Source organism: Microtus oregoni, unplaced genomic scaffold (assembly GCF_018167655.1).
Source record: "Microtus oregoni isolate MIOR12 unplaced genomic scaffold, Mior012 000081F_ref0000091, whole genome shotgun sequence".
Lineage (NCBI taxonomy): Eukaryota > Metazoa > Chordata > Mammalia > Rodentia > Cricetidae > Microtus > Microtus oregoni.
This window is the reverse complement of record NW_024544541.1, coordinates 232077-259453: the sequence shown is the minus strand read 5'-3', so window position 1 is coordinate 259453 and position 27377 is coordinate 232077. Positions and strand designations below refer to the sequence as shown.

Below are 27377 nucleotides of genomic sequence, written 5' to 3'. Positions count from 1 at the left end.
AGTCACTTCATTCAAGGAAACCTCAAGTTTTCATATAAAAACCTATACTCTTTTAAAAGAGAAAAATATTTGAATCTCTCCAGTCAATTATTTTTAGTCCTAAGAATGACTTCTTGTTTAGCTGTAATACTAACTGATACTTTAGACTATTGATCATTTATTATAAACCACTTATTTTTACACTTAGAAAAAAACAAAGACCATTTCAAGGTCAACAGTTGAAGTGCAAAGACTCCAGTTCTGTCACTTACTAGTTGTCCTTGGGAAGCAACTGAGCCTCCGTGTCACCACAGATAGGCAAGATGGGACTCTATGATGCCTTCCCCTCTGCTGTCTCCTCCAAAGTAAGAGAATCCAACCACCACACTACCGTCAGCAAACACCACTGTTACTATAGTAACAAGTACAATCTTTAATAATTTCAACATTTTCTAAGAGCAAAAAAGCTGCTGGACTAAACTTCCATGAATTTTTCCTTTTCCTCTCCCTTCCTGCTGCGTGACCCAGATCCTAAGACATAAACACAACAGAGCTTTCCCATAACACAACTCCTACACCCAGAGTAGCTATTGACTCCTTAATTCTTCTCCAGTGTCTGGAGACCTCCCCATCCACTCTAACATCTACCAGCTTCCAAGCCAGCCTACTAGCCACATTAAAGGCTCATTTTCTGCCTATTACCAAAAAAATTAGCATTAAAGGTAATAGTTACTTAGCATATCTTAACAGTTTTTAAATCACTAATGTTTGACGAGACACGCTAACATAAATGGCCTTACGAACAATGGGGTTTTCACACCTATCTTCCAAATCTGATAGTTAAGTTAGTGGTAAAACATCCCAAATGGCAACACAGAACTCAGACACTATGGACAGAACTCAACTAAATCTCCTCCACAGCACTGGCTTCATTAAGGCTCCCAGTTGATTTAAGCTTAAAAACTTTATAACCTCAAAACACCCCCAGGTTCTCAAAGCAGATAAACCATGGCACAAGACAATGGGAACAACAGCCACCTTGCCTAGACTCTCATGTGCCAGGCCCTGCTCAAGAGACTTTCACAGGATCTCTTGTGTGCCAGCCATCTCCAGATGCCTCTCTGCAACAGTGCAGTGGCTTGGCCAAAGGAAAGAGTGCTAGTCCCAAGTTCTGCAAAGCTGGAGCCATCCTTCTTGGTTCTCCCACTCACTGCAGACAAGTCAGGACAGATAAACCCCAAAAGGACAGTATTACGGCATAGAAAAGCAGACATATGAGTCCAAGTACTCCCACAGCAGTGTGTCCTGCTGCTCCACAGAGCTGACAAGCCTTCAGAAAGCCTTTGGCCCCATGATCGCGCAACCCTGGAGATAGATATAGGGATCAGAAACTGCCTATTCCTCCCACAGCACACACCTCTTTTTACCTCTTTCATTTGGTCTACAAATGGCAAAGGAGCACATGTCACATGCCAGACAGTCAGCGGAGACCCACAATAAACAAGGCATCCTGTCTCAAGGGACATTCTAGAAGGTAAGGTAAACTGACCCTAAGTGAGGTACTTTAGATCACCATGGTACATACACACTATTGTAAAAAGCCTGAAAAGACTGTTCTCCACAGCTCCTGACTGTGTCACTTTGGGAGTGTAAGTGAGTGCTTGGTGACAATCATGGAGAAACCTGAATTCCATTTTAACCAAACCAATGGGTCTTGGCTACAGGTGTCAACTTGGAAAATTTTAAAACTCTGATGCCCAGGATGCAATTCTAATTAATGAAGGCAGAATATCAAATCTAACTATCTTCTGTGCAGATTCACAAATGACTCCACAGTGGGAAATAAACAGCTGGGTGACTGGGCAACCATTCTAACTTTCTGTTTCTTCAAGTCAAATGGAGGGTGACCTTGAACAAGACTTCTACTTTCCCTTCACACTGGTAATCTCAGGGCCTTGCTCAAGCCTGAATTCTGATTCATGGGTCTCTATGGAGCCAGAAATCCTTCTCTAACAAGCCCCATAAGACACCAATGTTGTGATTCATGCCACACCTTGACCATCAGGAAACAGATAACCAACTTCAGAGATTAGGATTTAGATTTTAGATCTTCCAGCCCTGGTACTCATCAACTTCCTAATTCTACAAACTAAAAATGTGTTGTACAGACTTTGAGAATCTTTTAAAACTATGCCAGAATATGCAAACAAGCAGCACAGTATCTGCTAAAAGGACCTAAAAGGAGCAATGCCTGCAGAAGCTACACCGCGTTAGGTGAGGAGGCAGTACTGAAAAAAAACATAATAAGAACATGAGACACAGTTGTTTTAGGGCTGAAATGACAGCTGTGCAGATACAGAACTACAATGCAGTAATAAAAACAGGGCAGGAACCGCTCCCTCACCGTGTCTTTTCACAGAGCCTAGGTCAGGATGTCATACGCTTTTGCCATATGCGCACATAGTCCCTAGATGAATTAATAAAATAAAATACTATACAGTAAATGAATAAAGGCCTTGAAAGAGAGAAGTGACAGGAGGAAAGCTCTTTACAGCTGTTGCAGTAAACATCGAGAATGTTAAAACTAGCTCAGGGGCCACAGAGCTTATTAAATCAAAGGGGAAAGCAGCTATATTAAATGTGGTAAGCCACTGTCCCAATTACAAGCAATACATTAAACATTTTTGTCACCTGCTCTATCAAGACTTGAACTGATTCTTGAAAACTCAGTCACTACATATAAGTGACCAAATTAAAGAGAGTAACAGCACCTCACCAGTCTCACAGAGCAGTAGGCATAGTATCTCATGAGTAAGGCAAAGTAAGTTATAAACTATATGTTAATAAGCTCAAGCACCATCAATATCTATATTAGCACATACCAAAGTCCCGAACAAGTGTCCCTGTGTCCCTCATCTCCAAGCAGCAGCTCTGGCATCAATTTCCTTCTATTCGATGGCAGGGATTTCCTGGGTCTCTAAGCTCTTCTGCACTGAGACAGATGAGATGGTGCAGACTCATGCCCAGACACTCTAGGAGTCAGGCCAGAAGAGGCTCACTCTCCTGCTCTCACTCTCCTGGTGAGAACTAACCACAAAGTCATTCCTGACTGCAGCAGAGAAAGCCAAAGAAAAGCAACAGGCTCCGGACCCACTAGCAATCTCAGAATAATGCCATCTGTAAACTGCCTTTAATTGCAAAAGACTCGTTCCTTTCAGAAACGTCTTCAAACTAACCTAAAATGCCACCTTTAATCCCTACATCATTCTCCATCTAAAGCCAATCCAGCAGTTTTACTTCCCTGATAAACATTTTCTAACTCCTCAAAATCTGACTGTATATCAAGGGCAGCCCTGAAGAGATTTCTGTCTTTTCTGTCTAGCCTCTTCATTATCTGCAGTGCTTCATTCAAAGTCTGCCACATAAAAGAAGTTCGGGTATTTCTGGCATTTACAAATGATCACCACTGCCAAGAGTTCAAGGAAAGGAAAGCACAATGCCCTGGGCTTTACTCAAGGCCTCCTTCCTCTGCTAACGCAGCCCTGCCACACCATACTCTGCAGTTACCAGACACTGCTCTGAGATACGGGTTCTTGGCACTCCTGTCCCACATAGCAGAAGATCAGTACCAAGAAGTCTCAGTCCAGCAATGTTGTGGATATTTTTTAGAAGAAGTCATATCTCTTTATTTATTCTAGAAACTGGGCAAAATGAATTGTCACAGACACTAAGAGCCAATATATTAAAATTTTTGGCTATAATACAAGCCTGCTAAATAAGAAAGTACAAGGTCTGTCAAAAGACAGACTTCAGAGGCACTCCATGAAATCAGGTTAATGACATCTGAGACTGAAGAACCAACACAAGATGCTTTGTCCTTTTCCTGAACTACAAAGGTCATTGGGGGGAGGGGTCCTGTACATACAACAGAACATAAATACTTTGAACTCATCTATCTCACCACCTTTCACAAAATCTGAAATACCCTAAGGGCTACGGTCTACAGAACCCTCACAACACCCTGGTGGGGCAGAGAAAAAAAACAAGGCAAACACCTGCACGGAAAGGGGCCAGTCTAGATGACAGCTCTTCCCTTCCTTCAGCAAGCAAAATAAACCAATGCGACACCAGCTGCTAAGGGAGCTGGAGAACTGAAGATAGACTCTCCAACAGAGTTTGGTTCGAAGGCAAGCAAGTGTTTTGGACAGACCACAACAAAGCTGCAGACCTAAGCAGTTTCTCAGAACTAGTTTTTGAATGCATCCAGACTAATTCACCATAACCAAAGATGTGGGTAGGTTATAAACTAGCCTCAGAATTGCGCGGGGGGAGGAGGGGATTTACAGATATGATTCATACTATTGTTATAATTTTCGTAAGTTTAATATATTCAACAGTCTGAAAACAATTCAATATTTAATAAATGTCTTCACTTGTACAAATACTCCAAAGGAACATTCTGAAAACAGTCATGTAAGATCTAAATTGACCCTGTGTTAGTGATACCTGTAAATGCCTCAGAGACGGAGTGAAACATGAACAGAATCATCCATGCCCTCCACCTAACACCACATCATGTCACAAGTGTCATCTCACATGAAATCTTAAATTTAATCCTACTGGTAGCAGCAGACATATGGCCATTCTAGAAAAAGGACAAGAGCAAGTCTGGGCACTTGACTTGATCACTGGCGGGGAGACAAGCTCCCTGTACAACTCCTCACCTTCAAGAACTTGGGAATGCTGCCCCATACCAAGCAAGTTCCCAGAGTAGGAGTAGGAAAAGTGAACAGGCTAAAGCAAGGCAGTCCTCAATGCAAATCTTGTCTAAAGATCTTCAGGACTGGGGCTGGAGAGATGGCTCAGCGGTTAAGAGCATTGCCTGCTCTTCCAAAGGTCCTGAGTTCAATTCCCAGCAACCACATGGTGGCTCACAACCATCTGTAATGAGATCTGGTGCCCTCTTCTGGCCTGCAGGCATACTAAATAAATAAATAAATATTTTAAAAGATAATTAAAAAAAAGATCTTCAGGACTTTTCAAGCATTTTCTGGATTATGAACCTTACCATTCATCACCTATCACTACAGCCCTAAAACTAAATCTAAAGGGAAAAAATGACACTGTTTCCACAAAAGCAATGAGACACAGGCCAGGACAATGGCAACATGCCTGCCCTAACCCCAGCAGGAGCGTAGAAGCAAGGAGCCTCAATGTGAATACAGCAGAACTAGGAAGGTCCATGTGCATCACCTCACCTTTTTTACTGAGAAAAGTGGCTTTAGACCCACATTCCTAGCATGGCTACCACTAAACTACTCAGAGTTCTAACAAGCTTAGTTTTCAGACTGCCAAGCCCTGGGAAGATCAGTGCTAAATCCAAAGGGAAGAAAACAGTGCTAAAATCCTACACATACACAGAAGCAAGAGTGGTGGGACAGCAAGGACAAGTTTTGTTGGTTTGTTTTTTAAAACAATAAAAATTGGACACAAGGTTTAGAAAGGTGCAGCAGCTTGGGCTCATCTGCTATAAAAGCAAATGTTCCACTCACGGCCCCAAAAGAGCACAATGTTAGACACCGCCCAGTTCCACAACTTACATACAACACAATGAAACCAAGTTAGCAGAGAAAATGCCATTAAATCCCATGCATTCTATGTATTATCAGGGCAAAAGAGCAGTCTTGTCCCTTTGTTTGTGTGACATATAAAATACATCCAAACGGATTGACTCTTCTCATTCTCAACAACATCCTGATACAGATGGAGGAAGACACCTGCACTGGCCAGTGGCCTCAGGTATACAAGTCTACTTTACTTTAGCAAGGGAGATGATCAGGGTCAGTTACAAGACAGCAATGCTAATGACATGAAATGGGATATATGTATGTCCCTAGTGCAGTGATACAAGTACCTGAAAAGCATGATACATGGTCACATCTTAATCTTCATCTGCAAAATCTCTTTCAAACTTCCCATCACTCCAAGTTCCCATCCTACCACCTGCATCCAAAGGACCTCCACTTGAAGCACTAATGTCTCCTAGTCACACTATCCCTCCCTCCTATTGTAGGGCATAAACTTCACGACGGACCTACTACAATTCCCACTCTGATGTTGACATCTTCATACAGTCTTAAGCCTTGAGTGTACTTGCTTTACACCAGTACAGCTTTTGTTTCCTGGGTGAAACAGATCGTGACTTCTATCATCTTGCTACCCAGGCTCTTCTTCATTGGCTGGTAGAGGAAAATGCCAATTGGGAGAGGCTCATTAGCAGGAATGAGGGTAGCCTCCCACTAAGTGAATCCTTAGATGACCCTGGGAGCTTGGAAGCTGATCCTTCCCCATGAGAGCCCAGCCCTGACTAACACCGAAATGGCTGATAGGTTCACGAGGCCCTAGGCACCACTTAGCCACACCCTTCTGAACTTCAGACCCACAAAGAACCTTAGGGTAATAGCTGTCATGTTCTAAGCGGCAGTTTGTGGTCCGTAGATTAACTATACGGCCACAGCCCAACAGGTACGGCTGCCCCGTTTTTGTTTATCTCCTTAAACAACCATTACACTATCATTTCCTTGGATAATCTGCATTCACCACCAAAATTCATTTTTTTAATGAGTGTTTGGCCCTCATTTGAGTCTGTGCACCACTTATGTGCCTGATGCATTCAGAGGCCTAAAAAGGGCGTCAGATTCCTGGAACTGGCATTTCAGAGGCTGTGATCTGTCTACCGTGTAGGTATTGAGAAACACCTGGGTCCTCTACAAGCGCAGCCAGTGCTCTTAACCACTGAACCACCTCTCCAGCCCTGCCACTAAATTCTCCAAAGTATCACTCACCTATCTCTCTCTACTCCTCTCTTCTCTTCTGCTCTGACAGCAACATGACAACTATGACCCATTCCCAAGCCTCATACACAGTGACCTCGCTTTCTGTGCAGCTGTCTCTCTGGCCATTCATTCCCAGCCACTGTTTATTCTCTTCCCCTTTCTACCATCAAATGCCTTCTCTTTCCCCATGGCTACCTCAAGCACTACACAGAGTTTTCCTAATTCTTTTGCAATCATTCACTCTATCCAATCAAATTGCAGCTACTGCTCTGGATGGAGGGACTCAACACTGAATCAGTCCAGCAAGGCTATGGCTTCTATGGAGTTTATGATTCCGCAGAAACCTCCAAATGAACTCACCATTTTCCACGTCGCCCTGTGCCAAGACTGCCTGCCATGAATTTTAATGGCAAAGTCCCCTTGCTGTCTGACAATGCCATGAAGAAACAAAATATGCTGGATTAAACCTTGGGCCCACATTTCCAGTGTGGCTATGTGTGCACATACTTTTGCATCATCTTTCTCTTGCACTCACGTCTCACTTTGGCCTCTCCAAGCTGCTAGTAGATGTGGTTCAAAATTTAGGAGGCATCTTCTATCAAGGCCTACATTCATTCGCTTATACAGTGTGTGTATGTGTGTGTGTATGAGAGAGCATGTGCGCATACTAAGTCCCACTAGCTCTTTCTTCAATCAAACACTATCAAGAGTTCTTGTCAGGCATGGTTTTCTCTAGACACTGATCATCCCTGCTTTGTTCATCAGCTTATTTCTCAACAAATGACATGAAATCCAGATACTCACACCCATCCTCCAGAAATATGTATGTAACTGAGGAAAAAGAAGAGTGAGCAAAGCAACTCCAAGGCTGTGAACAGAAAAGCAGAGTGTTGTGGCATGCTGATAGCCAGTGTGGATAGAGGAGAAGCCAAGAAGGCGTATATGAGTCTCATCTAAACAGAAACCCAGAGTCAGACAGGTAGAGCCATCAATCAAGCACATGTGAGCTGGGGGCTCACATGCATTCTGGGGAAGGGGCACCCTTCTAGATCAAAACTAGATGTGTCCTTGTCTATAGCCGTGACAAAGTACAGATCCCCCACACAATCATAATCTGAAAACTTCAACATGGTGTGTGTGTAGCTGAGCTGTGTGTAAAGTGGAGCCAAAGAGGCTTCATTAGTTCCTTAAAGGAGAACCAATTTTATCCAATCGATTCTCCTCTTCTACTGAAAACAAAAATAAACTTTAAAAGTTACAGGGTCAGAATATAACCCAAAAATCTCTACATATCTAAAATACCAGCCCATCTGGTCACCCGGAACTCTTTCTATAATTCTTTCCACAGTTATGCTACACAAGCTCTCTAAAGTTTTCTCCAAAAGCCTTCACCCTCTCAGGTTAGCCTTCATTCTATATTACATCTGCCTTGAGAGCACTGAATCCCACCTGTAGTTCACATGACAACTTGACTAATATCAAGCTCCCCCCATTCCTCCCACCACCTCCATTTGCTCTGTGAGGGCAGGAATGGAGGCTGTCTGTCCTTTCCTGAGCTTTGCACAGACACTGTTATTATCTGCTGAGTAAATGACTTCACTCAAAAGAACAGTAACACATGCCCCACAGTAAATACAAGAATATCCTCTGCCTCCAACAACGTTCCACCTCCAATAATTAGACATAAACACACACACACACACACACACACACACACAATATGTTCTTTATTAACCAGAACGCCAATTTTTTTCCTATAGAGGCAAACTACCAACAAACTTTCAGATCAAAAGAACACACAGGCTGTAGCACAGCTGCTTGCTGTCGAATACTCTGCAAAGACAGCTCATTGCCTTGATAAATTCAGGTAGCAATATGCTTATAAGGTGAGATGCTCCACTTCCTGAGCTAAGCAGGAGTTACAAAGCATACAGGCAGATCCATCAGCAGGATTTTAACTCCCCAAATAGATACAGATTTAACATAATCTCAATTGCATTTTCTTTAGAAACTGGAAAGTTGATTCTAATATTCAAATCAACACAGGAATGTGTTATAGCCAAAGCAATCCTAAAAAAGAACACAGCTGGAGGCTTGCAAACCCAGCAATCAGGATGCTGAAGCAGTAGGATTGCAGAGGCCAACCTGAAGTACATCAAAACGTCCCTCAAAACAAAACAAATGCCGTCTCATAAAGCTCTAGCTACAGGACAAACATGTGTAGGGAGAGCAAATGAGGGCTGATGCGCCAGAAAAAAAACCTTCACATTGACAGTCAAACCACTTTCAACAAGGGTAAGACCCTTCAAGGAGGAAAGAACAGTGTTTTTCAGCAAACAGTACTACACAACTGGCAAATGGACATCCACAAAGAACTACAAGTCTACCTCACACCACAAACAAAAACTAACATGAAAATGAACCAGAGATCTAAACATGAGAGCTAATGCTACAAATTTAAGAAAGGATGGATGTAGGGTTTCATAACCCTGAATGAGGCCATGGTTTCCTAACTGCGACACCAACTGATAGATAGCACCTTATCAACTTGCAAAGTTCTATACTTCAACAGACAATCAAGAAGATAAAAAGACAGCCCACTAAGTAGAGGAAAAGATCTGGTTAAGAACTGTTATTAAAAATATAGACAAAAAACTTACAATTCAGCAGGAAAAAAAAACCTGACTCTACAAAAAAATAAATCAGGCAGACATACATACAACCAATACCTATGAACAGACACCATCATCAGTAATCAGGGAAATACAAATTAAAACTACAATGACTGTCAACTCCCATCTGTAAGAACAGCAAAAGTAACAAAGATGGGCAATCAGTAGCCAAGTGTTAGCAAGAGGAGAAACCAGAATCTTCAGCTCTGCTGGTGGGAGCACCAGGAGAGCAGCCACAGTGCAGAGAATCCAGGTTAAAAGCAGAGTAAACTGTAAAACAGCACTTCCCCTTTAGGCACGCTACTCAAGAGAAGAGAAAACACGCCTACACCAAACTTTTCCCAGGTTCCCAGCTGCAATTCCTAACAAGAAACATACATGCTCACTTACTGATGAACAGACCCTCAGGATGTGGCAGACAATTACTTATAGGGTATGTGACACCCAGAAACATAAACTTCAGAGTATCATCCCAACAGAAACTTGACAGCCACACAACACAAAACAGAGTCCAGAACAAACACACCAAGACAGGAGGCAGATTAGTAACTGCCCAAGTCATAAAACACAGAATGTCTCAAAAAATATACAAAATATTATTTGTATTACTGTACAAAATGCTGGATTCCCTTGTGACATTTTCATACATATACGCAGTGTGCTTTGATTTTAGCAGATTTTTCTTTCTGGAGTGATGGGAATGCTGTGGATTTATGCATTGGAGACATCAGCATGATTGTTAATATACCAAAGAACAAAAATGGCCATCAAGTCTATGTGATGATATATGAAGTCTACCTTAACAAAGTTGTTTTTTTTAAAGGAATCAAGCCGGTGTAGCGACACTTTTAATTCCAGCATTTAGGAAGTAGAGGTAGGAAGATCAGGAGTTCGAAGCCAGCCTCATTTATATACAGAGTTCTAGGACAGCCTCAGCTCCCCGAGACTGTATCTCAAAAAAGGAAAAAGAAACACACACACAAACACACACACAGAACCAATTCCTTTTAACTACTGAGACTCCTTACACTTCCACCTTTTAAGCAGGGCACAATACTGAGCAATGCTTCCCTGCATACAATCTACTCAAGGTCAACACTAGGAAACATCAATTGCTAAACCCCTCTAGATGTAGAAAGTTCACAGGCTCTCCACCCCTTACAGTCTTCCAAAGTGTTCTTTCAAAGTCTTCAATTTGCTTTCGGTAATGCTAGAGAAGCAAGAGATAAGGGACAGTAAAGAGATGTGAAGGAAAGACCCAGTGAGGTGCACACAAGTGGCCACAGGCCCTAAGACATCTGAGCTCTTCTCATACCCATTCTAGGGCACTATTTTTAATTAGGAATATACATGTATGTGTGCAGAGGTTAGCGGCATCAGATTTCTAGAGCTGGAGTCACAGGCAGTTGTAAGCCATGTAACATGGATGCTGGGAACCAAACCCTAGCCCAAGCACTCAAGTGCAGAGCCATCTCTCCAGCATGTCTTCCACGTTTACCTAAGAATGCAGAACACCAACCACTAAGCTGATTGCCCACAACCAGGGGAAAGAAAATGAAGCCTACCCAAAGATCCGAACCATGAGACCTCAGCTGACGGTGACACGCACCCCCAAAACACCTTGCCTTAACACCCAAGGACAAAGAATACACAAATCACTATATGCTGGTTGTCCCATTTTGAACACTCAAAGCACAAGCTTTGAATAGTCACAACACCCACCCACTAGTGATTTATTTCTCATACACCAAGGATGGTTGGCCAAGCCCCTCAATCTCCAATCTGTAGCTACAATGCACATTCCTCCTTACATTTATTTATTTGTTTGTTTGTGATGTGTGCCTTTGTGCGAAGATCAGAAGATGACTTGCAGGAAGTCGGTTCTTTCCTTTTACCATGTGGTTCAGGGGATCATATTCAGGTGGTCAGGCTTAGTGGCACACACCTTTATCCACTAAGCTGTCTTGCCAGTCTACAGTATCTTTTACACTGCTTGGTGGAGTCAATTTAAGGTGCCATGACCCCTGCAAGCACCATAACCCCTTCTCACAATCTCTTCTCTGCTTAACCCCTCTATGTAACTAGCAGGTCACTCATCCTAGCCCACCTCCACCAGGACAAACATCTAACCTATGGACACAAAGCAGGCTTCAGTCTAATTCTGTCTTGAGCATTTCTGTATCTACTGAGCCATCAAAGGTGAAGTGAGATGACAGTGAGTACCAGAGTCAAGACATGCATGAGGGCCTTGACATGAAAACCAGGATCCCAGCTCAGCCCCAAGTGTCTCTAGAGAAAACCTCCAGTGCAGACACACCAGGGACAGTCCCAGACTATCTTGCTGCTTCACTAACTGTCCCAGAAACTCAGTCTCTGCTCCAGACTAGATCTGCCCCCACTTAGCCTGTCCTAAGTGGCTGGGTTTCTTACAACCCAAACTGTGCTAACTGGTTTTGAGATAAGACTTCACTATGTATGGCTGGTCTGGAACTCACTATAAAGACCTGGCTGCCTAACCTAGAATGCATTACAGGCTTAAAAATGAGACATCACCGCGGCTTTCTCTTCTTTTAAAAGGTGGTAAAATATACCCAACACACAATTTACAGTTGTAGCCATTTTTGAACACATGATTTGGTGGCAGTAAGTAGTAAGTCCACGCACACTGTCCTATCATTTATCACTGCTTACTTTTTAAAACACTCAGAAAGACCACAGGTTTTTATTATTTTACTGAACCAACAGTTCTACCTCTTCACCAAATGGCAAGAGCAAGGAACCTCTGCAGGGTAGAACTGGCAGGATGTGCAGAAGGTAACAAAGAGCAGTCCCTACAACTGGAGCACCAGAGCAGGTAATGGCATGGCATAACCAGAGGGCAGAGGAACTACAAATACCAAGAGGACAGACAAAAGCTGACAGGGTGTGCTCACAAGCTAAGAGGTCATCCTGTCACCACACTTGCATCAGAGGACACTTGCACAAGCACCAATGGTTCACTAGAATAATGTGACTGGTACAGAAAACAGATATCTCTTCCCACTGAAATGCCTGCTGTAAATTCTGGGCTCTAAATTCGGTCAAGTAATCTATGATCAATTTCTGGAGGACCCCTAGAAAGAAAGACAAGTACTTCAAAAGCTCTGAGTACCCACTCACCACCTTTCCACTTGTGATAGCTTTCTTTTTTAGCACAACAGCTTCCATCAATAAAATTAAATGAGGAAGAAACCTCCAACAAAGCTTTGTCAAAGCCAACAAACTCAGCCAGCATATTTCATAACAGTAGAGATGGAAGGACAAGGCAAGGAATATTTACAAGAACACCAGGAACTTGAACTTGCCCCCCTGTATCTTTCAGTATAAAAGAAACTCAAAAAGTGAATTATGTTCAAGGCCTCCCGAAACTGCCGACCTGAAGAATCCAGCCAGGGATTGTGTCCAAGTAAAAACGCTATACTATCGATTGCTGTAGACCACGGCAACTCCCCAACCCACGAGTTTAACAGGAAGAGTCTGTGTTTACTGAATTACTGGCAATCAATACATTTAATAACACTTAATCAACTCCAAAAAACATAGTTAAATTAATATAAATACATAAATACTATCTTGAACATACATATCTGAAGTCATATATATATGACTTCAACTGAAGTTTATATATATATATTCCAAAACTATAAACCCTTATCCATACCTAAAGACAGAGGATACCTAAGAAGACTGAGTGTTTCAGTGTTGACATCTTCATTAAAATCTTACAATATTTTACTTTCTTGGTTGTACATACGATGTGGGGGGGGGCTATGAACAGCAAGCAGAAAGGAGGTACAGCAAAGGCTATGCTTCAAACTCCCCCTACATGGTTTGAGCCTACAAATTTATTCTCGATCTGGTATTGGCATTTCAAAAGGACAGGTTCCACAGAGCAGTCTAGTATCAGCAAGGCAGCTGCAAAGTGATATATATATCCACCTTCACTTTCTTATCATCAGAATGGGATTAGAATGGGACAGAATGGGTAGAACTTTCAGAGGTCACTTCTAGGACATCCCTTTATATCAGCATCACGACAATCTCCTCACAATCATTATTAACTAACTCATGTCACAGAGCTGAAGTCTGGGAAAGACACAATGAGAAGAGCCAGAGTCAAAAATAACAAATGGATGGGAACTGTCTGATAAAGACAAGAGGTAGGAGGCCAAAGAGAGAGGCTTCTACCTCCTGGCCGCAAAAGTAACAGCAAAATCAGCAGAAACGCCTGCTGGTGGGGCTCCTCAGTTCACAATCAGTCCAGCTACTTTCAGGAAGGAAGAACAGCACTACCCAGGAACCAAAGGGACTTTGTTAAAAACCTCTGGGGTTGATTCAGGGTAGGCCAAGGATAATAATGCCAATGCCATGAGGCCTGTCCAGTAAGTGCGGTCTAATCATTGCAGTCCCCAACTTTTCAGAAATCCTACAGAGCTACACGGTTTTGAAAATTATGAAATTTTACCATTAAATAATTCTTTCTTGGGGCCAGTAATATAGTTCAGTCAGTCAGTAAAGCACTTTCCACCAATCCCAATGGACCAGAATTTGAGCTCAGCAAGTGTAGCAGGGTTTCTTTAAACATCTAGCCCCCAAATCATGACTTGGAGACTTACTCTTAACTATGAATGTTTGACCTTAACTTAGGCTTGTTTTTAGCTAGGTTTTATTCCTTTAACTTAAATTAACCATTTCTGTTCTTCTATGTGTTGCCCTGAGGCGCGTTTACCTCATCTCCATACAGTCTATCCTGCTTTCCTGATTCCGGCTGGCTGGCTGGCTGGCTCCCCCCCCCCCTTTCTTCCCACCAGCCTTGCCTAGCCTTCCTGTCTAACTATTGGCAGTTCAGCTTTCTATTAGACCACTCAGGTGCCTCAGGCAGGCAAGGTAAAACAGCAACACAACTTTACATAATTAAACAAATGCAGCATAAACAAAAGCAACACACCTTTATATAGTTAAAAAGATGTAACACACCGTGACATAGTTAAACAATTAATCTACAACACAAGCAAAGGTAACACATTTTTACTTTATTCAACTAATATTCTAGGCTAGGTGGTGGTGGCACACATCTTTAATCCCAGAGGAAGGCAGAGGAAGGCTGTTTTCTGTGAGTTCAAGGCCAGCCACAACAAGCAAGTTGTCCCCTCACCTACCCATGTCTCCCTCTACCATATAAATAAATGTTTAAGGGGGGGGAGGGGAGGGAGCCTGGGCTAGAGGCTAGAGAGTTGGCTAGGCTAGGTACTTGAGAGCAAACACTGCTCTTAATGGACTCTAGATTAGTTCCCAGCACCATGACAGTGTCTCACAACCACTTGTAACCCCAATTCCAGCAGGTTCCAGCATCCTCTTTGGGCCTCCAAAGGCTCAGCACGCACTCATACATGTAAGCCTGTGTGCACACTCATGTGCACACATGCACACACACACACATAACTAAAAATACAGACTTTAAAAAACAATCCCTAGGGCTGGAGAAATGGCTCAGTGGTTAAGAACACAGACTGTTCTTCCAGAGAACCCAGGTTTGATTCCCACATCCTCATGGTATTCACAACTCTCTATATAACTACAGTTCCGGGGATCCAATGCACTCTTCTGGTTTCCAAGGTCACCCAGGCACAGAAGTTGGTACATACACAAACACACATGCAAGGAAAACCAAAACACATAAAATTTAAAATTTTAAGAACAAAATTTAAATAAAAAATAATTCAGGCTGGACAGACGGCTCAGTGGTTAATCACAAGGGATGCTCTCCCAAAGGACCTGGGTTAAATTGCCAGCACCCACATGGCAGATTAAAACTGTCAATAACTCCAGTTCCAGGGAATCTAATACTCTCTTACCAATGCATTAATTAAATGCAATATGTAAATAAAATTAAATAAATTAAAAAAATAAAATGACATCTTATTATAAAGAAATATATAAATGAATGAATGAATAGAAGAAATTCCTATCTTCAACATTACAAATAAGACAGGGGTGTAGTTGAGTGGTAGAGTATTTGTTAGTATCCACAGAGCCCTGTGTCTTACTCCCAGTATTTCAAGAGGGAAAGTTATATTCATACAATTATTTTTTACACAAATTTTATATATATACATACACAATCATATGCACATAAGAATGATATACTATCTCGTAACTGTATATTACATTTTATTAATGTCAAAACCTTTCAACTCGCCGGGCGGTGGTGGCGCACGCCTTTAATCCCAGCACTCGGGAGGCAGAGGCAGGCGGATTTCTGTGAGTTCGAGACCAGCCTGGTCTACAAGAGCTAGTTCCAGGACAGGCTCCAAAACCACAGAGAAACCCTGTCTCGAAAAACCAAAAAAAAAAAAAAAACCTTTCAACTCTTAGGAAAAATAAAAAATGTCATATGTGCTTTCAAATGCATCTCCAGAAGTGAAATTTCTTCCTCCTTAGTACATAAGCAAAAAAATATAAATTAAAAAAAAAAACCCTGGCTCACAGATAAGTCTGTTATCATCAGACAACTCAGTTCAACATAAAGGCACATGAAGCTCCAACTGTTTAAGGATACAAGGAGTTAGATGTATCTATAAGTTGTCACATGGATTAAAATGCTGTCCCAGGGGTCAGTTCAGTCAGTAAAGTGCTTTTGTACCCATAAAAAAAACTGGGTGCACCAGCATACTTCCACCACTGGGAAGTAGATACAGGTGGCTCCTTGGGGCTTTCTGGCCTGCCACTCTAGCCAGTGAGTTCCAGGCTAAATGACAAAACTGCTCCCAAAGAGCTGGAAGACACCACACCAAAAGCTAACTTCTGATCTGATCTCCATATACATTAATTGTTTGCTTAAATTTTTTATTTATATGTGGGAGGCATGTGGAGGCCAGAGGACAACTTGCTGGAGTCAATTCCCTTTCTATCACATGTTTTACAGGGACCTGGTCCATCAGCTCCCGTTGCAAGCACCCTTATTTGCTAAGTCATCCTGCTGACCCTAAAAAAAAGGAGAATTTAATGGTAGAATGCTGTCATTTTCAAAACTGTTTACCTCTATAGGATCTGAAAAGTGAGCTGTGATGATCAGGGTTTACACATGAATACACAAAACAAAAATTAATTTTTAAAAATCCATAATAAGATAACATTGGCAAAGCCTGAGTTCAATACACACACACACACACACACACACACACACACACACACAAGTTTAAGAGAAAGATGGGTATCAAGAGAAATGACTGCAGTTCTGATCATCAACTCTAACCATGAACTGAACTAAAACGGTACTGCCTAAAAGTAACACTGCTATTTCTAAATGTCCTTGGCAATTAAATATTCAGAAAGTCAGTGAAGACTCAAGAAAGCAGAAAAAAATTAACTTGTTTACAGCTAACCATTCATCAGCCACAGCCATGAAAAATGCCAGAAGCCTCCACCTTGGCCCTACAGAGGAAAACTCGAGTAAGAGTTTTCCGAGACTGTATTCACTGGGCTAAATTATAAGGAATAACCTCCCTGAAGGAGAAGCTACAGTCCACAACTACATGAGTGTACAATACAGACAACTGAAATCTGACTCTAATTCAAGGAATGCTATGCCTTCCACAACATCAGCATATCAAAGACAGAAACGTTAAAACTATAAAAATAATCAAGTCATTTGATATTTTTCAAGAGTAACTGAATGCTCAAAGAAGTCCAAATGCATTCCAATAGGAACATAATCTGATCCCCAGGCTTAACCTCTTTGAAATGAAGTAGAATCCTCCAAATCAGCAAATGACAAAATAAATATCCTTTGTAACAAAGGAAACAGAGCAAAGCGCTCTAACCTTCTAGCAAGAACAAAAATTTTATATCAATATGTTCACAACATAGCTCTACACAAAAACCATGAACTAATTAAAACTGCTGCCTTAGATCTCAAGCTGTCTGGCCAGCAACACTGCCCAAACTGAACTGCTGCAGACCAGCAGAAGCAACTACAGCAGTATCAAAACAACTGTGACATCTCATCTTCTATCTTTCATGGTTGACTTATGAACTGACTGGTGGTAAAATGATTTGTAAATATGCCAGTTTAGGAATACAAAACAAAAAATGGAAGCATAAAATTCATGAATGAAAATGCTGACATCATAGCTCAGCTCTCAGAGCAGGGGGATACAAGGAAGTGCGTGTGCATTTATCTTCTGGAATGTTAAATCACCAAAGTCACTTAACAAAGAAGGTTCACAAAACAGCCCTTCCCTGCTCAGAATGAAGGGAGAGGACAACAGAAAAATCATTTTAGCTTTAGCCCAGAAATGACATGCATATGGCACAGACAAGCACCGCTTATGAGTGAGTGAACTATTTCAGGTTATTAGAGTTAGTACTAGCACGTTGTAAAGGGGTGTGCGTGCGTGTGTGTGTGTGTGTGTGTGTGTGTGTAGGTGTTTAAATAAGCAGGATTTAATCTCCGTCCCCATCATAAACCGTTTTCCCACTTGGGGCTGAAGAGATGGCTTAGCAATGGAGAGCACTTGCTGTTCTTCCAGAGGACAAAAATGGGGTTCCCAGCATCCACAATAGGCAGCTCACATCTCTTGTACCTACATGCATACACACACAGCCACACACATATATAAACAAATAATACAATAAATCTTAAAAAAAAAAAAAAACCTTTCTCCCACCATGTGGCCTACCATCCACAAAGAGCATGTGAAAGCAACAAGAGCAGACTGGCTTGCTCTGCCACACACACTGATCATAAGTAATTCTAAACATAGCACTAAAACTCACAAGCCTGCAGAAGTGCTTAGATTTTTATGATAGGGAAAGGATGCTTTTATGGAATGATGTAACGTAAACTACTACCACAAAACTTTGATTCATTCAGGACTATTTAAGCAGCTAGAAATGAGAAGTCACATTTTTCATCTTTGGGCAGAACTAAAATACTAAACTAAAAACTCTGTAAAGTTTAGATACAATTTTCTAAAACCCTTCTATTCAAGACACTTAAGGCACCAATTCTAGATCCCTAATGTTAAGATTATTACATCCTTAGAAAACAGCAGCGGCCTCAGAGCCTTTGTGACCTCTACAAAGCACAGACAACAAGGACAGTCTCACTAACCATCTGCACAGCTTAAAATAGCCATTCACCAAAATGGATTTTTTTTAATTTAAGCAATAAACAATTCTGCCAATAAACATTTTGAAAAGGAGATCTTATTAAGTTAAAATGCAAACATGCCAGTTTTATCTACAGATCTGGAATGCTGGCGATCACCTCAACTTCCACAAGCATCTTTGGTAGAACACCACTACCCCCTTGTGGATTCGAAATAAAAATTCTTATCTAGAATTTAGTTCTGAAATGTTCCATTCTGCTGAACTTCCACCAAACTTTAGATTTTCTTCACTAAAAACTATTTTATCTCAAGTACTTTCTAAAAGGGGGAAACACATTTTAAGATCACCAAGGCCATCACCAACTGTGGTGGAAACAGGCAGTCGACTGTTTCAGAGTATCAATTACATTTCCAATTACCACCTTAAGGTTTTCTTAATCACTAACTGCTGATTTTATCACTCTTATAGCTTTGTGCTTCCTATGATTTCAAACTTCATACCAATTTCTTATAATTTCCACCAAAGGGTTAACATTCAACTGCCTCAAAAATCAAGGGGTAACAGACTCTTCAGAAAGGGACTAAAACCAAGTCTAAATTTACAAAGACAGAAATTCCTTAGTTAATTGACTTCAGAAATAATTCTTGGCAGTCTCAACCAACCCTGATAAGAGAAAACTATAATACATTTTTTAAAAATAGAAACAAGGGGTGTGAGTTGTTTTTTTTTTTTTTTCAGTTGAATGAGCATCTCCGAACTAACCATGAATGCACATCTGCAATCCCAGAACCTGGTTGGCAGATCAGAAGCTCAAGGTCATTCTCAACTACACAGTGATATTAAAGGCCAGCCTGGGCTACGTGAGACTTTGCCCCCACCAGAGAGAGAGACAGAGACATAGAAAGACAGAGAAACATGCAGGAACAAAGATGGTGATGAAGAGAGCATTCTGGAAGCATCACATAGGAACAAATCTTACTAATGAAGATTAAACAGGCTGACATACCAGGTTTCTCCATCCTGACAGACACTGGCTAGGTTTTTCAACAGTGTGCAACTGACATGGACAAAGAGTCCACACTGTCACGGCAGTCTCCACCCTATTCTCAACACATGTAAAACTCCTAAGAGGACACCATAATTGACTGTTGCCAGCAAACATTAAGTGGGAATACAGTAGAAAAATTAAGGCATTAGGTAGGTGGTAGCTGATGAGGAAAAGTGGACAGACGCTGCACAGTCTGCTAGAAAGGATGTAAAGGCCATTCAGAATACATAACACCAAAGCCAGACTAAATACAGCAGGAGCAATCAGAACTAGTCTACAGGATGCTTTGTTTGGGATTATTTTATTACTGTTACTGTTTCTGGATGTTCCTGGGGGAGGGGGGTGTAAAGAGAGGTATTTTGGTTGGTAGGAGGAAGTAAAACATAATGTCACTTACTTTGTCTCTAAGCACTGCCATCTTGGCATTTCTTTAAAGGCACAACACAATACATGCAAAGCTACCCTATAGAAAACAGAGGGAAGAAGACAGTCCAGGCCAGGACACCTCCTTCAAAGTCACCCTGTGCTAACAGCTTCAGGGAGGGGCCTAGCTCAATCTAATGGGGGCAAAGTGACTTAAATGAGCAAAGGACTCATGTACAACAAAACATGCAACTATATCAATAATGAGCAGAGAACACTGGGATGAGTACAAAAGAACCATTAAAACAAAAGATACCTTGGTCCTTACATCTTATGTCAACCATTTGAAAATTAAAGTTCATTTCTCTTAAGACAGAGTAAAATGAAGATTAATGTGACTGGCTGATCTCTCCACGCTGGGGTACATAGTATTTCTTTTTAAGTCAAGAACTAGGTTTTTAAAATGCTCAAAAAGCATTACCAGTTTTTACAGGAGACCCATGCAAGCAGTAATTCTCAAAACAGAGAAAGGGAACCTGGAAATAGTGCCTCAACACACTGATGGGCGGTATTTACTATGGAGAACAGGAGACTGTTGTTGAATGTCTACACACAACCTCACACATGACAAATACTACAAAGTGGCAGACCATCTTCATCTTCTAATGGCAATGCTAACAAGCACAGAGTACTACACCCATAATGGCATAAACACAGGATATGACTGTGTCTGGGAAGCCTTGACCCTAAACCTGAGCAGAACAGAAAGAGGAGGGTGAGCAGGCAGGCAGGCAGGCAGGCGCCCCTTCCTAAAGTAAGGTGGACAAAGAATAAGAACACCTCTACCCTCACCCCATACATCAGATTGCAACACAGCACAGAGTGAGGCAGAAGAGTTCTAAGAGAGGGACCCAATTTTCTGCAAACACAAGTTCCCAATGACTGGTATAGTTACTAACTATATCCAAAGAATTGTACTGCAATCTAACCAGAGACAGAAAAAAGCCAGATTAATTCAGCAAAAACAAATTCCCAAAATCCTACACGGGGACGTTCAGTAATCTGAAGGACAGCACTTCACTCACACCTCTGTCCCCTTGCTGGGACTTAGATCCCATGCCATCCACCTAGTCTACAGGCACAGAAGAGGAAAAGGAGGTAGAACCTGAGTTGCCCAGAATAATAAGCAAAGTATGATGACTCCATAAGATACAAAATATTAAAGATGGGCCATGCAATATAGAAATGCAAAGAGATACATTATCACTTGTCACCACAAAAGAACCAGTGGACAAAGGGACATCCATCCACAGACTGTATGGGTTGCCACAGGAGTGACAGCTACAGACATGGCTTCTACAGCCTCTGTGAGAGAAAACCTGACTTGGGAGAGGAAAATAAGCACACTTCAGATTACCTTTGATCAATGTCAATATCATGATGTATACCTCATCTGCACGCAAAAAGAATCAGGTTTTAGGAAAAAAGAAAGATACAAATAACAGTACTATCAAACAGCATAAAGAATTGGAAGTCACATAAGCAGCTAGTAACTGTACCGGCTCTGGCCTTGGAGTGGTGGCCAACCTTAGGCATTAGATTTAGATAACTGAACAGCAAACAGAGTGATGTCTTATCCAGTGCTTAATACATGAACCAAGGAGATCATTAGAAAATAATGCTTTTCTAAAAGCTCTTTATGTAAAAATGATCTGTTATGTATAAATGCTATGTTCCATGCATATAATACCTGTATGAAATGCTGTTGTTCTAATGTATACTAAACATTCCGATCACATATCTAAATTACCTAAAAGTTATACCTAGACAGTCACATTAAGAGTGACTATTTTTTGCCGGGCGATGGTGGCGCACGCCTTTAATCCCAGCACTCGGGAGGCAGAGGCAGGCGGATCTCTGTGAGTTCGAGGCCAGCCTGGTCTACAAGAGCTAGTTCCAGGACAGGAACCAAAAAAACTACGGAGAAACCCTGTCTCGAAAAACCAAAAAAAAAAAAAAAAAGTGACTATTTTCTTATATGTGCACACACACAAACACAAACCCCACAACCTAGAGGAAAGCTGCAAAACACCTCTCCCAGTAAACCCTCTAACATCTTCACCACCCCTATTCCTCCAGGATGGAAGGGAAAAGCTCCACAAGAACGCACATTATTGAAGATTTTTTTATAAGATTACAACACACAAAAATTAAAATCAGAAAAGTTTATAGAACTTTATTAAAGTCAAGTATAGATAAAGTAACATGTCATTTATAAAAAAAAGGCTAACAAGATCCACTATGGTCTCAGGCAAAAGTCACTAAACCCTGCAGCTCCTTGCACACAACAAACATCCAAGAAAGGGTTCCAGAGTGAATAGCTGAGTGAAGGAGAGCAGACACGACAATGATGTCAAAAGAGCAGACACTGAGATGCCACTAAAGACTCAATAGGCACAACTGCAGGAAGCCAAGGATGTGAGAACCCTCTTCTATTCCTGTTCCCATAAGATGCAAAGGGAGTGTTCTCCAAGCTGCCACGAACAGGACATAAGGATGGGCCAAAGTCATGAACAGGGTGTAGGGAACGGGCACAAGAGTGGCTACCTCAAGATCAGAAAGAATTCAAATCCGTCTGGCACACAGACTAACACCTAGTAAACAAAGGTAAACTGTTCCATCCTCATTCTCCAAAGGGCCATTTCAGGGGGAAAAGCCAAAATCACCAGGGCCTAAAAATAAAAACTAAAGTATCAAAAAATGGGGCTGAGCAGGGCATGGCACCCCCTGCTTATGACTCCAGCATTCAGAAGGCTGAGGCCTGAGGACTGATCCTCAAGTTCAAGCCCAAACTGTTGTACACAATAAACTCTAGGCTAGCCTGAGCTACAAAACATGACCTGTCTCAAGACAAAATATTCAATTTTTTGATAAAGTGAAAAGAATGAAGAGGTGGCTAAATATGACATAAACTCACCTCCAAGAGCAAGAGTGATGCTAGTCTTTTGAAAAGGGAAAGCTGACCCCATCTGACCTTGAGAAGAGGTTGCTGTGCACAAGTCAACATGCAGAATCCACTGAAAGGTGAGATGTAGAAACCCAACATTTCCCAGAAACAGGGTGAATCAGGTCTTCAAGGGGACAAGAGAAAAAAGATCATCTGGCCTTTCCCAAAATGCTGGTGAATGAGAGATGGAAGGGGAAGTCACGTTCGCACAGAAAGATACAAAGGAAAAAAAAGCAAAGTGACTAAGGAAACCACAGTAACCAGGCCAACTGCAAGAGAAAATCCTGCAGAGGGCAGGAGGAAAGCACTGATTCCCAACCACCCAGAGCCCAGCCAAACCATAAGTGCCTGCTCGTCCAACTTTGACAAGCAGCTAGACCTTCATTACCTCACCTTGCTCAGTCCCCATGTGTGGCACCCTGCTGGACAGGACAACTCCCAAAGGTAGTTGGTGGCCTGGAGAAGGGCACAGAAGAGCCAGCACCAGAAACAAGATGACTCTCCTGGATCTATGCCAACATACGTAGCAGGTATTCCACTTTTCATTTTTCCAAGGCTCACTAGCACCCCTAGAAACAAACAAGCCCCCTAAGCTAACGAGAGGTACAGGATGAAAACAGCCTAAAAGGGGAAGAAGACACACAGACACACCCAGGAAAATCAGACCAAAAGCTTTATTTTCTGGCGGTGGGTACCACGCTGAAAAGCAAAACCAGAAGTCAATTGAGACATCTCCTTACTTGGGAAATCAAGGTAGAGGGCTCCCTTCCTAGGAAAGTGTGCAAAGGCACGTGTGCACACGCACAGAGCTGGATGCAGGGTGAAGCTCCACACAAGTAAGACTTAACTGCTGAGGGAAATGCAAGAGACAGAGCAGTGAGGCACCTGAACAGAGCCAGAGCTGCTGAACTCTCAACACTCACCAACCCCAGAGAGAAGAACCTGGAAAAACCCTGCCACCTTCCCAGGAAGTGGCAAGCACTTTTCCAAAGGTACCTTTTCCTAATTTCATGGTGTCTCTCACTTCATTGGCTGAAATACAACAGGAACATACTTGAGGACATCAGTTCCCAGTTCTATTAGGGAAAAGCAGCTTTTTCTTCACTTCCTATCGTTTTCCCAAAACATGGGAAATCTTTCTCCTATACTGCAGTTTAAAAAAAAAAAAAATCAAGAACAACTTTTACTCCCCACAGAATCAAGCCAAGAATACCATCCCTAGATTCCAAATGGAAAAGTCTGGGCACTCATCGACAAGCACTCCACACTGGAGATGTGGTGACTGCTCTGGGTGGCATTCTGCTTATTCGGTACAATACAAATGACAACTGAAGGAGTGGTAACAAATGGCATTTATCAAAGATACTTCTGATTCTTCTAAGCCTGAAGTCACCAACAACATATTTGGATATGTATATATAAATACACAAGCTTGCATGCTAACAGTTCACACACACACTGAGCAAAGAGCTTTCACCTGACCCTTCGAACTTCCTCTCTCCATGTACGAATGTGACTGCATGTATGTACCAAGTGGTTTGCATCTTAAACAATTGTGCAGGGCATCACAAGCTCCGTGATGCCAAAGAGAACCAAAACAGCAAAAAAGAGAGACATTTCCCCTTTGCCTGAAAGGTACAAGATCCAAAGAAATGTTTTGATCCCACTAGAGACATACCAGGGCAAAGGAAGGTTCTGGTACCACAGGGAGCACACAAGCTACCTCTTCTCAAATGGCATGTGGGCGACAAGGGTGTCTACGCTCCCTATTCTGGATAGAAAGGCATATGGCTTCTCCTTACCCAGCCAACATGAATACAATTTGAGAAAAATTAGAAAAAGTCAAGGTAACAGGCTCACTAAATATGGCTGACTGGGAAACAGAAGCCATAAGGAGGATATGAGTTCTCTCAAAAAAAAAAGGGGGGGGGGGGTGGGAAGTTTATTTCCAAGAAAGATTCAAAGACTTCTTGAGTGGGATGCATAAAGTATGGTTCTTACTGCTCAGAAAACAGGCATCAGAACACAAAATTCAAGGGCATATGACCCTTCTCCCAGTGGGGTAGTGTTAATTGGTGAAGGGTGCCCCCTAAGATCCAAGAATGAACGGGAAGCTATAGATCCTGTTTTCCTTCGAGAAAGGAGTAATCGCTGAGGTTTCTTTTCACTCAAGTGGTAGACACATCGAAAGCCCTGGCTGCCCTACATCTTACTGGGGCGCCCACCCTGGCCCAGACAGGGAACTCCAAGGAGAGAGGCAGACAGCGGAGAGGAGCACTGGAGCGTCCGGTTTTCCCCACGAGAAAGAGGGCAACTCGAAGGGTATTCAGGAAATGAGCTCACCCTAACCCAGGAAAGTGTGCGGAGAGTGGAGATCTGGAAAAAGTGTCTGCCTTCCTATGGAGAATGACTTCAGGGCTGCACAGGGCCCCGCGAGCCACTGGGCGAGCAAAGAAAGAAGAGCATGGGTAAGCCCGAGTCCCCTTGTCCTGGCGAAGAAGGGTAAACCCGGCGTGCCGAGGCTCCGCGGCCCCACGAGACTGCCGGAAAAGGGGGACAGGCTCGCACGGAACCCTCCGGGCTCGACGAGGATCGGGGTCACCGAAGGTAAAGGGCAAGGCAGTGTGGAGACCCCACCCTCCCGGCAGTGAGGGTGCAAGGGCAAGAGTGGAAGAGCACGCCGTGAGGGGCGGGGAGGCCGCACGAGGCCCCCGGCCCTGCTGGGGGAGGGGTCGCCCGGGGCCTCAGCCGAGGGGCGCTCGGCACGAGGGGGGCCCCCTGGCGGGGACCCGCGCGGGGACACCCCCCACGCCGGCGCTAGGAGGCGCCTCGCAGCCCGAGGGGGGCTGTGGAAGGGAACGTCCGGCCCTGACGCCGCCACGGTCGCCGGCACGGATGACCGCGAGACCCCGCGGCCCGGGAAACTTTCCTCCCCGCGGCCCCCTCACGCCCTGGCCGGCGCGGCGGGAATGCCCCGGGCCGGGTGCGGGAGGTGCCTCGGCTCCTCCTCCTCCTCCCTGGGCCCGGCCCCCGCCCCGCGCGCCCCCCGCCCCGGCCTGCCGCCCCCGGGGCTGGGTGCGGGGCGCCGCGCTTGGCCGGCCCGCGAGTCACCTCAGGACTCGGCCGCGCTCCGCCCCCCCCACCCTACCCGCGCCCTCCCCGCGCCCGCCGCGCCCCCGCGCTCGCGACCCGCGCCGCCGATGCCCGGGATGTCCGGCGCGGCCCCGGGCCCGCCGTGCCTCCGCCACCCTGACAGCCCCGGGCCCTCGCGCTCCGGCTCTCACCTTCCGGCTTGTTTTCGGCAGCCATTTCCCCTCCGCGCGCCACATCCTCCTCCTCCTCGCGACCGGGACCCCGAGCGCGCGCCTCGTACCGCCGCCGCCGCCGGCCCAGCCACCCCGCCGCCGCCGCGCACCCGCCCTGGCCCCGCCCCGCGGCCCACGCACAGCGCCCATTGGGTAGTGCGACTGCCAATCACGGCTCTTGTGACCAATCGGGCTGCACCAGGGGTCTCACTACTCTCCGGGAGGAGCGTCCTATCCACCCAGCCCATTGGCTGAGCACCACCGCACCGACTAATGTGATTGGTCTGGAATCAACGCCCCCTCCCCACCCACTCCCAGGAAAACCCGCCCTCCAGATCTAAACAAAGCTTCCTAGTGGCCAGAGCTCGCAAGCTCGGTCCAATCAGGACGAGCCTGACACGGAATATTTCCTCGAGGCCGAGACGTAGTGTTTTGATTGGGCGTCACAATAGTGTTTCCCAAGCCGTCCAGACCAATCAAAGGGGGTTCCCGGAACTCGGGAACGGCTGTGGGAAGCCCCGCCCCCCAGCGTGACCGTCATGAGGAAGGCGCTCGCTCATTGGCGTGCTGGGGCTTTTCCCGCGTGCTCCCGGAGCTGAAGGACGTTCCCGGGGAAGCCGCTGCCGGCGCGTGGGGGTCCCGGTGTCTGTGGGGGACACGCCGGATCTCCGGGATCCCGCATCCTGCGGCGATGGCGGGGGGCGGTTCTGGGGGACAGGACGCGAGGCGCCGAGGCGTGCTCGTGGTGTCCCCGAACCCTTCGGCCGGGAGTCCGGACGTCGCTGCCCGCCGCGGGGGGAGGGGCGCGCCTCCCAATAGGCCCCGCCCCCTACGGCAGGCCCCGCCCCTTCCTGGTCTCCGGTCCCCACCCCCTGGCCGGCGTTGCGTCCCCGCGGCAGCCCTACGCTCCCGCCCGCCTCGCATCTCTCTGTCCCCTTTTCTAGCGGCTTAAAATACTGAAACTTTATTTTGGTCACGTTGTCCATGTGACCGGCGGAGCCGATGAGTCATAGG

The 27377-nt window shown here is 44.1% G+C and overlaps 1 protein-coding gene across 13 annotated transcripts in view; it reads right to left on the bottom strand.

The window, feature by feature from the left end:
• Window positions 1-26500, bottom strand: part of LOC121441719 (calmodulin-binding transcription activator 1-like) — an 840008-nt gene extending 813508 nt beyond the window's left edge. For 5 of the 13 annotated variants that reach the window (XM_041642948.1, XM_041642949.1, XM_041642951.1 and 2 more), the window contains exon 1: window positions 26343-26499. In XM_041642948.1, the coding sequence (XP_041498882.1) occupies window positions 26343-26387 (45 nt within the window). In that variant the 5' untranslated portion in view covers window positions 26388-26499. Of the gene's footprint in view, window positions 1-26342 lie in introns of all 13 variants that reach the window. The other 8 variants (XR_005973498.1, XR_005973497.1, XR_005973499.1 and 5 more) reach the window with 4 other exon arrangements.
• Window positions 26501-27377: the final 877 nt, after the last annotated feature.